Raw genomic sequence first — 13,491 nt, forward strand, 5'->3', positions numbered from 1 at the left:
TCAGCATGGCCCCTCTCCAGCAATCACGGTCACAGGCTAACTGGACTTTCTGGCCTGCCTTAACCCTTTCTGGGCAAGTGTGAGGAGGACACCCCATCAGACACCTTTAGGGCTTATCTGAACAAATTCCCAAAATGTTGAGGTCTGCCCATCACGAGTTTGCACCTCAGTGTTGTCTGGGTTCCATAATTTACAGTAATACAAAATGCTCTGGTCCTCTGACTGCTCACAGAATCCTGACTGGCTGATGAGAAGCCTGAAATATCATTAGACTACATGAAATGTGCTGCAGAATATTGGATAATCCTGCATCATTACGAATGTGCTGCTGTCCTGTGAGATAAGGTGGTGAGGCTGTCTAACGTTTTGTACTATGGCAGAGCTAGTCAGTAGAAAGGAGTAATAATAGAGCTGAGAAGTAGCAGGTGTGAAGAACGGCTTTTTCTAAAACACAGTTCTGGAGACGCAATTGCCAATTCTTCTATGTTTTCACATTAAAATTCTGAGATGGGATGAAGGGCTCATGCTACAGCTCTTCCGGCCGTACTAGGATTGTGGAATAAAGAAGAAACCCATCACTGTAAATTGCACAGCAAACTAAATGGGATGGTATCTTATTTTAAAGTCAGAATATCGTCTTGCACAGATAGTGTATATGTTTAGGATGTTGTGAGTCCAACTTGTTAGATGTGAATGACAGACGAAGGAGCACTAGCTCTGCTGTTCATTACATCCACTACATATTTATGGAGAAGACCTTTGTCTATGCCAGGGATTTTCCCTGGTTAGATGATCCATCGGAGCAGCTCACTAGTGTAGCTGTCCTGAGTCAAACCCCTAGTGTAGCCAGACAAAGCTGCAATTGGTCAGGACACACAGGTGAATGAGAACAGGCACAGAGGTGGATTTAATGTCTGAACACAACTCCGGTGTCATCTGCCCCATTTCCCCCGACTCATGTGTACCAGACATTTAAATGGGTCAAATGCGAGAGTTACAGGGCTCCCACCATAAAGAACATAACTCAAAGTAGACTAACCTCAGCCTATCCCTAGGATTCAGCTCACTCTGGTGTATCTTCTCACCCTCCCCACTCTAATGGGGACAGACCGTACCAAAAGAGGGACCTCAGTCTGCAAAGACTTCAGGTCTCCTCTTCTCCCAGAAGCACAAGTCCACCAGAGAAATCCCAGTTCTCTTACTTCAGGGAACTGGCCATTTTGGCCTTTTTATCCACACTGGACACCGCCACAAGTTATGACAAACTAAACATTCACACAAGCTACTAATATTTATTTCTAAGTCCTACTGCCATAACTGTCTCCATGGGGCTGTAAGGAAGGTGGAAAAACCCAGCAGGCCCCTCTCCATTTTGCACCAATGGGAAAAGTTCCTTCCTAACATCCCGAAAGAGGCAATTGGTTAGACCCACAAATCCTAAAATACACAGCTTGTATCCTAAAACTACAGAGGAGGAGGGTAGGATAGCTAAAATGGAGTGAGAAGCTCCAAAAGACCTGGGCAAAGGTTTAAAATAATGGGGTGGGGAGAAGAAAGGGGCCAATCACCTCCCATCTCCCTCTGGCTGGCCAATGGGAGGCAGAGAAATCCTGGAGGAGAAAGGGCCCACCTTTTGTGTTCTGGTATGTGTTCCCTCCCCACGCCCTTTCCCCGTGGCTGTCTGCCCTAGCAGGTCCTATAAAGTTTCCTACCTGTTGAGTCAGGTGGGTGGCATTTGTATCAGTAAAGCTTAGTCCTGTTTGAAACAAGGATAGGCTGCAGTGGTGAAAATCATTGCGTATCTCAATTTACCCTGCATAGACTGGGGTTTGCTCTGTTGCAACTACACTAGTGGCAAATCCCCACTGTAGACAAAGCCAAATGCTTTTGATCTCAGTGGGACTTCTCATGTGAGCAAAGACTATCAAGATGAATATGGGTTGTGGGATCTTTTGGACAAGGACACTGGTTGAAATCCACTGACTTCAATGGGGCCAGGATTTTATCTACTTTCTTTTATTTCTTCGTAAAACACTATGCACATCAGTAGTATTTTGTAAATAATCATCGTCTAGCTGTTTTCAGACCATCATGTTTTATTTGTGTGGGATGAATAACAATACATTTCACTCAATATTATATCCTGCAGATTACCAAGATCACTCTGAAATTAACTTGCAGTTGGATGAAGGAGGAGTATCAGTGAAAACAGATGTGAGTTTGGAAAGTGAGGTAGTTTCTGAAACGTTGGAAACTATAAGACCATCAGTATTGGTGCTACCAGAAAGGATATCATGTGAGGTAAGACCTTTCAATGCTAAAAAGTTAGACATAAATATCACTCCTCTGCCCTGCCCCTGCTACAAGCTCCTTCATCGCACGTCAGTTCTGGGGGGCAGATCACTACTATGGAGCACAAATGAGAGTTTACCTGCAGTGGGAGTGATGCTGCCTGTGTGTCACATTCAATACAAACATCTACAAACTAATATGGATTTGGGACAATCACTGCAGGATTTTACTTCAATTTAAAATTGTTTGGCAGATTGGGTCAGATATAATTCTGCTTCAACATGTTTCATTGCAATGTAAAGGAAAACTGTAGTGAGGAACTTTTTCAAAAGATATGAATTGCTTCTCAGTAAAAATCAGGTTTGGGGTGGTAGGTGTGTGTGTGTGAGAGAGAGAGTGAGTGTATGCAAACATATGAATGCTCATTTTTAAAAATCAACACCGTATGTGAGAAAACACAAAAGCATGAAAACTGTGTAAAGAGTGCAACATCTGAAGCCCAACTCTGTAGCCCTTAGACAAGTGAGTGGCCACAGTCATGTGAGGGCTGAAGAATCAGGCTAATAATGGCATGGCAAAGAAGTGGAAGGAATGTCGCACAGTTTTGGCTGCTATGTTACAAATAGGCTATTCCATGCCACTGAGTAGCAGGTTACAGCTGAAAATCAGATGAAAGACATGCAGATAGAACATATTTAGCTTAAAACTTTTAATATTTTGGAAAACTCTTTCAGTAATCAACACTGATTAAACCAATAGGGCTCTACATAAATTATGCTAAAATCTATAGAACTGAATAAAGAATTACAGTTAGTATGATTTAAAATGTGTACTTCTGAGAAATACTGTTTTTCCTCACTGGAAAACCCCATTATGAAGATCGAGAGTATTATTCTAAACAGTAGAAACTTGCAATAGAATTTTAACTAACACGTTGAATTTAAATAATGAACATCCATTCTATAGAATTCTCTAGGTTAGTTCAGATTTTTTGTTTTTGGAAGAGTTTTTCATTGTCTGTTAAGTTCTATATGACCTTTCCATAATATAAATTAGGAAATTATTATTTTGGGAAGGAGGGTATGTTAGAAAGTATAAAACTGCTTCTCTAAACAGTGAAACATATATATTCCCTTTTGACTTTTGGGAAATCCTTCTGGTTAAAAAGTTAAGAAAAACAAGGGCCTAGATTATCCCCCTACCCCCCCAGATTGTTGTTCTGAAGGGTCCCTTCATGCACGGATCACCCCATCACATTCAGAAGTGATATAATGTTATACATTTTGTTTTGAAGGATTAATAAAGAGATTAAGGGTGAAATTTTGTTCAGTTTTAGCTGATCTCAAGGGTGGCAAATATACCTCAATGAATTGTTCATAGTGAATGATTGTTCTGATTCTTGTTCTGTTCTTCAAAGAACATTAGCATGTGTGTATATTTTCCCAGTGAAAATATATAGATTTGCCACAAATCAGTGGGCCAAGTTTAAAGGTGTTGAACAGTGAAACATTACAGACCAGTATGACAGTCGGAGTCAGCATGACTGAGTATAAACTAGTGTCATTTGCATACAAAGAAGGTTGAACAGTGCATGGAGAACAACTCAGGGGCGGGTACAGGAAGGCGTAAGATAAAGTAGTCAGCTTGTTTTATCTTGTACCTTCTTGTTAGCTCCTTGCCTTACTATAATTCTGCCTTTAGTATTTAAAATGCACCAGCTTACCCCTAAAACTGAGATGCAGTTTTACCCTGCCTCTGAGATGCAGCTTACACCATCTCTAGGTCACCTTTGAATTTGGCCCACCATGTACAGTAGCTCACTAATGTTCTCTATGTTGAAATTCACCCTTGCTCAGAGGTCTGTAGAAGACCATTGTACCACTTAAGTTCCTAACCCATGAATCCAATTCTGAGGGTTTAAGTGTGTCTTAAGTAGTGTAGGGGTCCCCTGAATGAGGGGAATTTCACCCTTTGTGTACTGGAAGTGAATATATGATCTTAGCCTCACAGTGAAAAGAATTTCATTATATATGGTTTTAGTAAACAGAGTTCAAACTATTACAGTAATCCTGTCAATTTTTTTACTTAAAGAAACATAAAGGATAACTTAATGAAATAGCATTACAGCTGTTATATAACAATATTTCAGGATATAAAGCTATTGGTAAAAGAACTTTTCTTGCAACTTACATTAAAGCATCTGATTTACATTTTATGGTTTCAGTATAATTTGGTGAAAGGCTAATGAGAGCATATTTCTAACTTTATAGAACCCTGGTGAAATATTCATTCTTTTGAGAGACGAAATAACTGAAACTGTAGAAATCGAATTCATAACGGACAATCAACGAATTAGGACACAGCCAGCCTTTTGGAATCAGAAGGTCAGATGCATGAAAGCTTTAGGTAAGAGAACATTGCTGTAGCTTTAAATAAATAGAAAATTTTGGACCTGGACTCTCTTCACTTGTCTTACAATAAGTATTTTCACTTCCCATCAGATTCTAATATTATTTTGTAAGTGTTTCCTGTGTATGGGTTTTGCATACAGAGCATTATTCTTTTTATTAATACACCAACACAAGGGCTTGTGATTTATGTGAAACTGGATTTTATTGGGTTGTTTTTGTGTGGTTAAGTGGCAGGTGGCAGGCTTTAAAATGTCATTGATTAGTCACAGATTAACATTCTTAATAAATTCCTGCTATAAAATGCAAAGCTAATATTCTTATTACTGCATTAGGTTTAACAAGATATTTTGTCTCTTATTTTATTCAGCGAAGTTGTTTTTTCTTTTTGCCCATATGCCTGTCTATAATTCTTACTGACATCTGAGAACATTTCCTTTCTTTGCTGTGATTTCATATCCATCCCGTTTCTCTATATTACTCAGTCTCCCTTGGTTTCTCTGGGTTTTGTCAATCACTTTATCCATAATATTAGCTATTCTATTTTCTTATTTTGCCTGGAGCACGATAAACAATACAACAACATTTTTCATTGTATGAGCTTCAGAATGCAGAGGGAATGGCCATACCTCCCTCACAGTTATTGGACTAGAGGTGTAATGGAAATAATCAGCCAAGAGTTCAGGATTCAATTTGCCTTTCTGTAGCATGTTGTGTATTCCCAAAGGGTAGTATATAATATTTTATTTTTAAAAACCATGGTAATACCACATCATTTAGGAAGAAAACACTTAAGCTACAGTTTTCAAACTTGGTCGCCTGAAGTTAGGCCCTAAAATCCATATTTTGGCATCTTTGTTTTGTCGATGAAAACTGACTTTTCTCGCCAAAACTGTGTAGTGTAGACAAGGCTTAAGTGGCTTAATTTTTTGGGGATGCTAAGCACTAGCAAATCCCATTGTTCCCTCTTAGGCATATGTGATCTGTGGGTGACAGAAGTGTACATCAGCTTCTCTTCACTCCCATAGGAGCAGCAGCTCTTTCTTGTATTAGTGTTCTCAGATCATCTCCCGTGGGAGGCTGCATCTCTCTTTGCAGGGAAGAAGTTGATCACAATCACTGACCTCATTCCTCTTCCCTTAAAGGAGGCACCATTGGCTCCCTCTCATTGGGGATCATAGGTGGCTTTGATAGTAATAGTTGTATTTAACATTTCTATGGTGCATTCAAAGGGCCATATGGACACTAATTGATCCTTATGATACCATTGTGAGGTTAGATGAGTAGTATTATCCCCATGTTACAGATGAGGAACTGAGGCAAGGAAGTTGTGATTTGACCAGGAAAACAGGCAAGTCAGTGACAGCTGGGATTAGAACAAGAGCTCCTGGGGTCCACCTCTCTATGAAGTCCATTCAAGTATGGAGGCACTCAAAGGTGAGGTTGCAAGTTGCCTGATTATCCATATGCTTGAGAGTTATTCATTACCAGGATGGCTCAATGAGGAGGTAGGTGGTGATCTGAAATGTCTATGGTTGGCCAGAGGAAGATCTTGGTGATGAGGCATCTTTCAGAAGGGAGGGAGGGGGAGGGATAGCTCAGTGGTTTGAGCATTGGCCTGCTAAACCCAGGGTTGTGAGTTCAATCCTGGAGGGGGCCACTTGGGGATCTGGGGCAAAATCAGTACTTGGTCCTGCTAGTGAAGGCAGGGGGCTGGACTCGATGACCTTTCAAGGTCCCTTCCAGTTCTAGGAGATGGGATATCTCCATTATTATTAATTATTATTATTATTATATAGAAAAGACAAACTGAAATTCCCATTGACTGTATTGTGAGGGCTCTTCCAGACATATCTTCTGGGGAAATTATTGGGCCAGGGCAGATAGCCATAAGGGGTATAGATTAATAAACACAAAATACAAAGCATAACTAATAAGTTCAGTTTCTTTTTGTCCCAAACCAAGGTTAGTTTTTTGTTCCATTGGAGCTTTTAAATAAAAAGTGTTTGGCATTCCAACAGAAACACTGGTTTTCCCCATCATTGTTCAATTTAGCTTCTTTGTTATTTGTCCCCCCCTCCTTCCCCCGGCAAAAACCTAGAATAACTAAAGTACACGAATGCCCATTTGGGCCAAGGATCCAGCTGACTTCATTTTAACAAAGGAAAGTAAAATGAGTTTGTGCTTGTTATCATTTAAGTGAATCGAGATACTGATTTCTATTAATCTGAGTTTCTTTGACTCTCCATTTCTTCTCTGTCTTCAAGTTTGTCCATTTTTAATTCTTTTGTGAGGAGAGCTAGAATTTTAGTTCTGCCGCTGGTAGGTACAGCAGGAGTCACGGCACAATGAATACTAATGAATTATAAAACATACTCATAAAGAGGGCTCATGCTGCATACACGGAGCAAGTTGTTCTAAAGTAACAGACTATACAAATACCTCCTTCCTCAGCTTTCAGTAGATAAACAACTGGAATGGAAGTAATTAAACTGCAATTTCTACAAAACTCAATTCTGAGAGGCTTGTCTGCAATTAAGAAAAATGTTTCAAAAGATGAATAGTAAACCTGTAACTTGTAATAAATGACTGAACTTTTACTTAATCTGTAGGCAGAAGGCAGCTGATTATAGAGTATCAATCCATCAAAGGGAAGGTTGAAATGTGAAGCATTCTGTTTTCATCTAGCTTCTAATTTGAAACAATACATAGCTATATTTTATAAGAATTTACAGATATGTATTTTTGTTGCATTTTTGTGTTAAACTGAAGGACTTGGTTTAAAAAGTATTGCATTGAAACATCTGTGAAATGAAAATTATTTGTTACTTTTTATGTGTTGTTTGTGATATTTCTCTGTTCTTTTACTTACTACCTGAGACCTCCAGTCTGGCATTATAAAATATTTTCAGCTGCCGTTTTTGTTTGTGTTTTATAAGATTTTCCGGCTGGCCCTGTAAATGTAAATGTCTACTGTGGGGGAGTCAATAAGGCCGTGACACAGATTGAATACTACACAGCAGTAGAGGAGATTGAACGCATATTTAAAAAAGTGGCTGATCCAATAGCTTTTGCTTGTCAGGTAAGTTAACATCTCCATTAAGTTAATAAAAAAGCATAAAAGTGCCAGTATGAGATAGAATGTATACTGTGCTATAAAGGCTATTTTGATAGAATAATAACGAGCTATGGATCAACAAGAGTGGAAAGAAGCCAGTCTTTGAGATGTCTAGTTGTAAACAAATCAGACAAGTGAAAACAAATCTCGATTGCGCTATTATTAGTCGTGTTGTTATTTGTTATTTATTGTTTACACAATGACATAAATTTGAATGATTCTCTACAGTCATAGACTAATGTCCCTGCCTCATAGATGAAAATAATAATAATTAATTTCTATCAATCGCAAAAAAGAAACTGTTGAGTCTATTCTGAAACCCAGGGAAAACGTCCTTAAATCACACAAGTGGTTGGGGAGGGAGAGTTTTGGATCACAGTATATCTATTCAGCAGTAAATCCCTTCTTTTGGGTTGGTACTGAAAACTGAAAGCATATGTATACTATGCATATATAGACTGTACACAGCTATTCAGTTATAACTCATGAGGTCTGCTGGTTGCCATGCAGATATTTGCATGTGTTTAGAAGAATTCAGGCTTTGAAGCTGGACTTCATATTCAGCACTGCAGTATAAAGCCTCTGCAGCATGAAGTCTCCTTTTCCAGCAACATGTAAAAAACAACAGGAAGAGAAAGCAGTCTTTAGAATGGACAGAAACTGAATTATCACTTGTACAAGGATTGGTAGTTTGAGCATATTTGACACGTCTGTATTGTAATGACAAAGAAAGAACAACAATAAAAAAGTCTGTGTGTAATATAGACAAGTCTCATTTTCCTGTGACAAATATACCTTATCTACCACCTAAGGCATTACACTCATAACAAAAGGATTAATAAAAAATGATATATTTCATTATTAGTATTCTGTTTAAACACAGTGGTATTCACAATTCACTTTTGTTCCTGGAAAATACAATAAAATAAAGTGTAGCTTATCCAGTCAGTGCACCTCCTAAAGTCTTTACAATATCTGATCATTCTTAAATCTCTAGATTAAAGGCCATCTAAAATGACCTTGATCTGGATTTAACAAAATTTTCTGTTGAAAGGTTATGGTGTGAGACTGAGTTTTAAAAAAACAGTGAGGTAGCAATACCATGTCTATCTTAAATGTCTATAGGTTATTAGATTCTTTTGTTCATTAGGTTGGCCCCTCATCTCAACAATCTGACTAAAATTCAGTAAGTAAGACATATACAATTTTAAATAATATTCAAGTACAAATTGCAAATTTTTCCCCTGCAGAACAGTATGTGCACTAGGAAATACAGTACTAGTGTTTTGAATGCCAGGCATATTTTAATGATCTCCTAACCTTTACTCACCTGAATAATAAATGGGGGTATAAATTTGGAGCTACTGTAGGTCTGGCTATTTAGTTTTATTTGCTCTGGGTTAGTATAGGAAACATAAGTCACTGCCAAGAGACTTTTTCATTATCAATTAGGTGGTCCTATCCACACAGCATGATGGCTGTTCTGTGGGAAAGAACGGTAATGGGAAATCCATTTTGTGTTGTTATTTTTAATGATGAACACCAAGCCATGGAGCAATGTAACTGCACTAGCTAAGCTATTTCACACAATTTTCAAACTCCTTTAACCTCTTATTTTAGCAGCAGAGCAACAGCCTTGTTATACTTAAGGTTAAGATGAGCTTTCTGTTTAAAGCTTGACTCTTGAGTTTTGATATGCCTAATGGGAGCGTGGGTTCTGTTAGCGGTCCAAATTTGAGGACATTTGAACAAGGGGTTCCTGAGATAAAGCCCCTGGAAAATAAAAACAGCTTTTCTTAAAGTTCAGAGATTCTGACAACCTTTTTAGCTCAAACATAAAGGTCAATCCAGGGCTCAGACTATTGGACCAGGGTCTCAAATGCTCAAGGTTATCCCAACAGAGTGCATGGCACCAAACAGCCTTTTGTGGGAAATCAGATGAAACCATTACTTGAAAAAGATGTTGCTTCTGCAGTTAGGCTTCCTGCAAGCCGCGTGTGCTTATTTTCACTCCTAATAGAGGACATGTGCAAACAGAGGCGTTAACAGGATTGTTAGCCAACAAAGTTTTATGCCAGTTGGTTAGCTCAAGGGTAAAAGTAGTGGTTCTTTGAATCTGACCCACCACCTAGAGTCAGTTTGAGCCCTACCTGGGGCAGAAATCTGGAAAAAGGGGAGGGGCTTATTACTAAAATCTGTCTGTCAGGATTTTTTAAAAATGATTATTATTTTTTAAAGTGAATGCTCGCTGGCAGGGAAGAGGTATCTGAAGGTGTGGAGGAGTGGGGAAAATAGGAATGAAACGAGTTTGGGGCTGCAGCAGGGGGAGGGGGATAAATGGGGATGGGAGGTAGTGGAGGTGAGAGGGTTTGGGGAATTTAGGTGATGGAGAGGGACACTGGGAAAGAGATAGATGGGAGTTGCAGGAAACCAGGGGGAGAAGCCCAGGAGCACCCATCAGCCTCATATTTTCCCTTTCTCTGTATGGCAGGATCTGGGGATCTGAGCTTCCTTCTCTCCCCACCCCCATCTCGACTTGTAGTCCCTTCCCCCTGTTGGTGTCTGAGCCAGAGTCCCTGTCCAAAGTGTGTGACAGGATGTGGGGGACCCCGCCCTTCTGTGGAGGGAGCTTAGAACAGGTATGCTTGCAGCATGCACCAAGAACAAGTGGCTGATATTGGAATAGGATCTGCGAAGGGGTATGCTTGACACACATCAGAAATTCTCCTCCTGCCCTGGGGAGAGGGGAAGGGAACACCTGCTGATATGAATAGATCAGTTCACACATTTCAGGGATATTGTTTTGGGCTGTATTCATCCACATTGAGTAGCCTTTCATCTGAGAACATCTCATCGAGATGAATGGGCTACTGCTCATCTCTTTGAGCATGCAACTTTTAAGAAGTCTGGGCAGAAATCTGAGAATGAACTATAAGCATTTGGGGAAAATCTGCCTTTGACAAGGTTTTTTTAGTTAACCCCCCCCCCCCAAGAAACCATCATCTGAGTATAACAGAATATTCAGAAGGTGCTGAAATTATTTTTGAAAAGAAATTGCACATGTGAATTCTCATTGGAGGGGAGGAATGAAGAGGGGTTTGTATCTGCAGTGAGGGATGGGTGTATTATGGGGCCTTAAATGGAAATGGATATTAGGGGAGAGAAGAGGGGTTGGGAGGTTCAGGGGAGGGGGGAGGAGAATATGAGAGGTAGCAGAGGAAGTTGGGGGTTTATGACTGGTGGGGAGACTACTGCCAGTTCTGAATTCTCCCCTCTGCAGGGGTCTGAGCCCCTCTCCCTGCCTATTATGTGTTCTGAGATGTGGGGGATCCGGCTTCTCTTGGGGTGTCTAAGCCCCTCCATGTGAGCTGCGATCTGGAGTTGGGGGACTGAAATTTAAATATCTGAAATCCAGAAAATGAATAGGTAAGATACACATCACCCCACTGGGGATTGGTCCTGGGATCTGGCCAGTGTGTGGGAGAGGGGCAGACTGGATGGACCTGGGGCATGGCTGGGAAAGCAAGCTGAAGCAGGGACAGGATTCCCAGCTGAGGGTGGGTAGCAGGAGTGAGGAGCCCAGCCCCGTGTGCATCTCAGATCATGTAACCAAGGTAGCCTGTAGCTTTGAAGTAAACTGCTACCTGTGATATGTACACACACTAGGGTTGCCAACTCTCCCGGATTGGTGGGAGTCTACCGGAATCGGCATTGATCTCCTGGTGAGTACTGTAAGCAATGCGAGAGATTTTAATAGGCTGCTAAAAGTCGGTCAGTGGCGCAGCGGGGCTAAGGCAGGGTCCCTGACTGCCCTGGCTCCGCACGGCTCCGGAAGTGGCTGGCATGTCCGGTTCCTAGGCATAGCGTCAGCCAGGGGGTCTCCATGCACTGCCCCCACCCCGAGCGCTGGCTCCGCAGCCCTCATTGTCCAGGAACTATGGCCAGTGGGAACTGCTGGGGTGGTGCCTGCAGGCATAGGCAGTGCGCAGAGCCCTCTGTCCCCTCCACCTAGGAGCTGGACATGCCAGCCACTCCTGGGAGCCGCAGGGAGCCTGCCTTAGTCCCGCTGCACCACTGACAGGGAGCTGCCTGAGGTAAGCGCCGCCCAGTCGGAGCTCACACCCTGAATGCCTCCCGCGCCCCAACCCTCTGCCCCAGTCCTGAGCCCCTTCCCATACCCAAACTCCCTCCCAGAGCCCGTACCTCCTCCCGCACTCCTTCACCCCAAATCCCTCATCCCTGGCCCCACCCCAGAGCCTGCACCCCCAGCCAGAGCCCTCACCCCCCCACATCTTCCAACCCTCTGCCCCAGCCCAGTGAAAATGAGCAAGAGTGGGGGAGAATGAGTGACGGAGGGAGGGGGATGGCGTGAGTGGGAATGGGGCTTCAGAGATGGGGCGGGGCAGGGCAAGGGTGTTTGGTTTTGTGCAATTAGAAAGTTGGCAACCCTAACACACAGCAGCATAGGGCAGGAGACAGCAAGGAGCAACTTTTTTACATGTTAATGGTTTCTGCGGTGACAACTAATGACTCAATGAGATGGGAAGGGGAGAGAGAACTGGAAATGTTGGCAGGGGAGCTACATGTTGCAGGAAGTGGTGTGGCAGAGGATGGAGAAGAGAGACACACCAGGATTCTCTCACACCCTTAAAGTTATTGTAACAACCATGTAATAAAATTGACAAGGTTTTGAGACATAGACCAGAGATTTCTCTCACTGGTTCTCTTAGCAACTACACATTGTAAGCATTTCAAAACCTGACCATTATTCCCATTTCACTGAAACAAAATGTCCATGGGGGGCAGGAGCACTAAGGAATCCCATAGCAACCATGTGGCCTAATGGAAAGACTACTGGACTGAAACTATTTGTAGTTCTGTGCCTCAGTTTCCCATCTGTAAAATGGGGATAATGTATAAGGCTGAAAAGCACTATATAAGACTAGGGTTTTTTTTATTATCTAGCCACAGTATCATATGAACTGTAAACCTAGGTGAGAATTACAGCTGTCTAAATGACCACTACCTCCTGTCAACAAACATTTCTCTTTCTATTTAAAAAACCCTAGGAAATTGAATGGCAAAATTTTTAACACAGAGTTAAGGTTGCCGAATGATAGCTCATGCCCTTCCAGAATGTTGACTTAGCAAAACTGAAACTTCTGAAAACCAGGAAATACAGAGTAAAGGTAAATGTCCATCCAATCTTAACTTTGCCCTCTTTGTGCCATGCCCCACAACAGCCATAACACTCTGCTTTTTCACTGTGATGGACAGGCACTGTTTGCATTTGCCATGTGTTCAAACACTGAGCCCATCCCCCTGACAGAATCCTACCCTTGTAAAATTCAGCAAAAACTTCATACAGTACCCTTCTGCAACCCATTCACACTTACACACAGGATGCCACCTAAACCTTTGCTTTACCCTTCCCATCATTAAATTCACAGACTGCTTTCATATTTCATATTTCACTTCACCACTGATAATACCAATGGCAAGAAGACCCCAGTTCCCTGCTGCTGCTGATACAGTCTATGCAATTCTATGTTGAAATGATGAAGACTGGAACCTCAAGGTATACATGCATCTCTTTCCTTTGATAACACACATGGGGGTACTCAGAGGCAGATCTCCTCATATCACAATCACAGCTCTTCCAAGCTGTTCAAA

General features: G+C 41.5%; 1 protein-coding gene across 2 annotated transcripts in view; it reads left to right on the top strand.

Moving 5' to 3' along the window:
* The window catches only part of BANK1 (B cell scaffold protein with ankyrin repeats 1), a 305,120-nt gene that overhangs the window by 67,664 nt on the left and 223,965 nt on the right, over positions 1 to 13,491 (top strand). For both annotated transcript variants that reach the window (XM_054030861.1, XM_054030860.1), the window contains exons 4-6: positions 2,150 to 2,301; positions 4,563 to 4,698; positions 7,640 to 7,782. In XM_054030861.1, the coding sequence (XP_053886836.1) occupies positions 2,150 to 2,301; positions 4,563 to 4,698; positions 7,640 to 7,782 (431 nt within the window). The remainder of the gene's footprint in view (positions 1 to 2,149; positions 2,302 to 4,562; positions 4,699 to 7,639; positions 7,783 to 13,491) is intronic.

The sequence above is a fragment of the Malaclemys terrapin genome, chromosome 5, assembly GCF_027887155.1.
Source record: "Malaclemys terrapin pileata isolate rMalTer1 chromosome 5, rMalTer1.hap1, whole genome shotgun sequence".
Lineage (NCBI taxonomy): Eukaryota > Metazoa > Chordata > Testudines > Emydidae > Malaclemys > Malaclemys terrapin.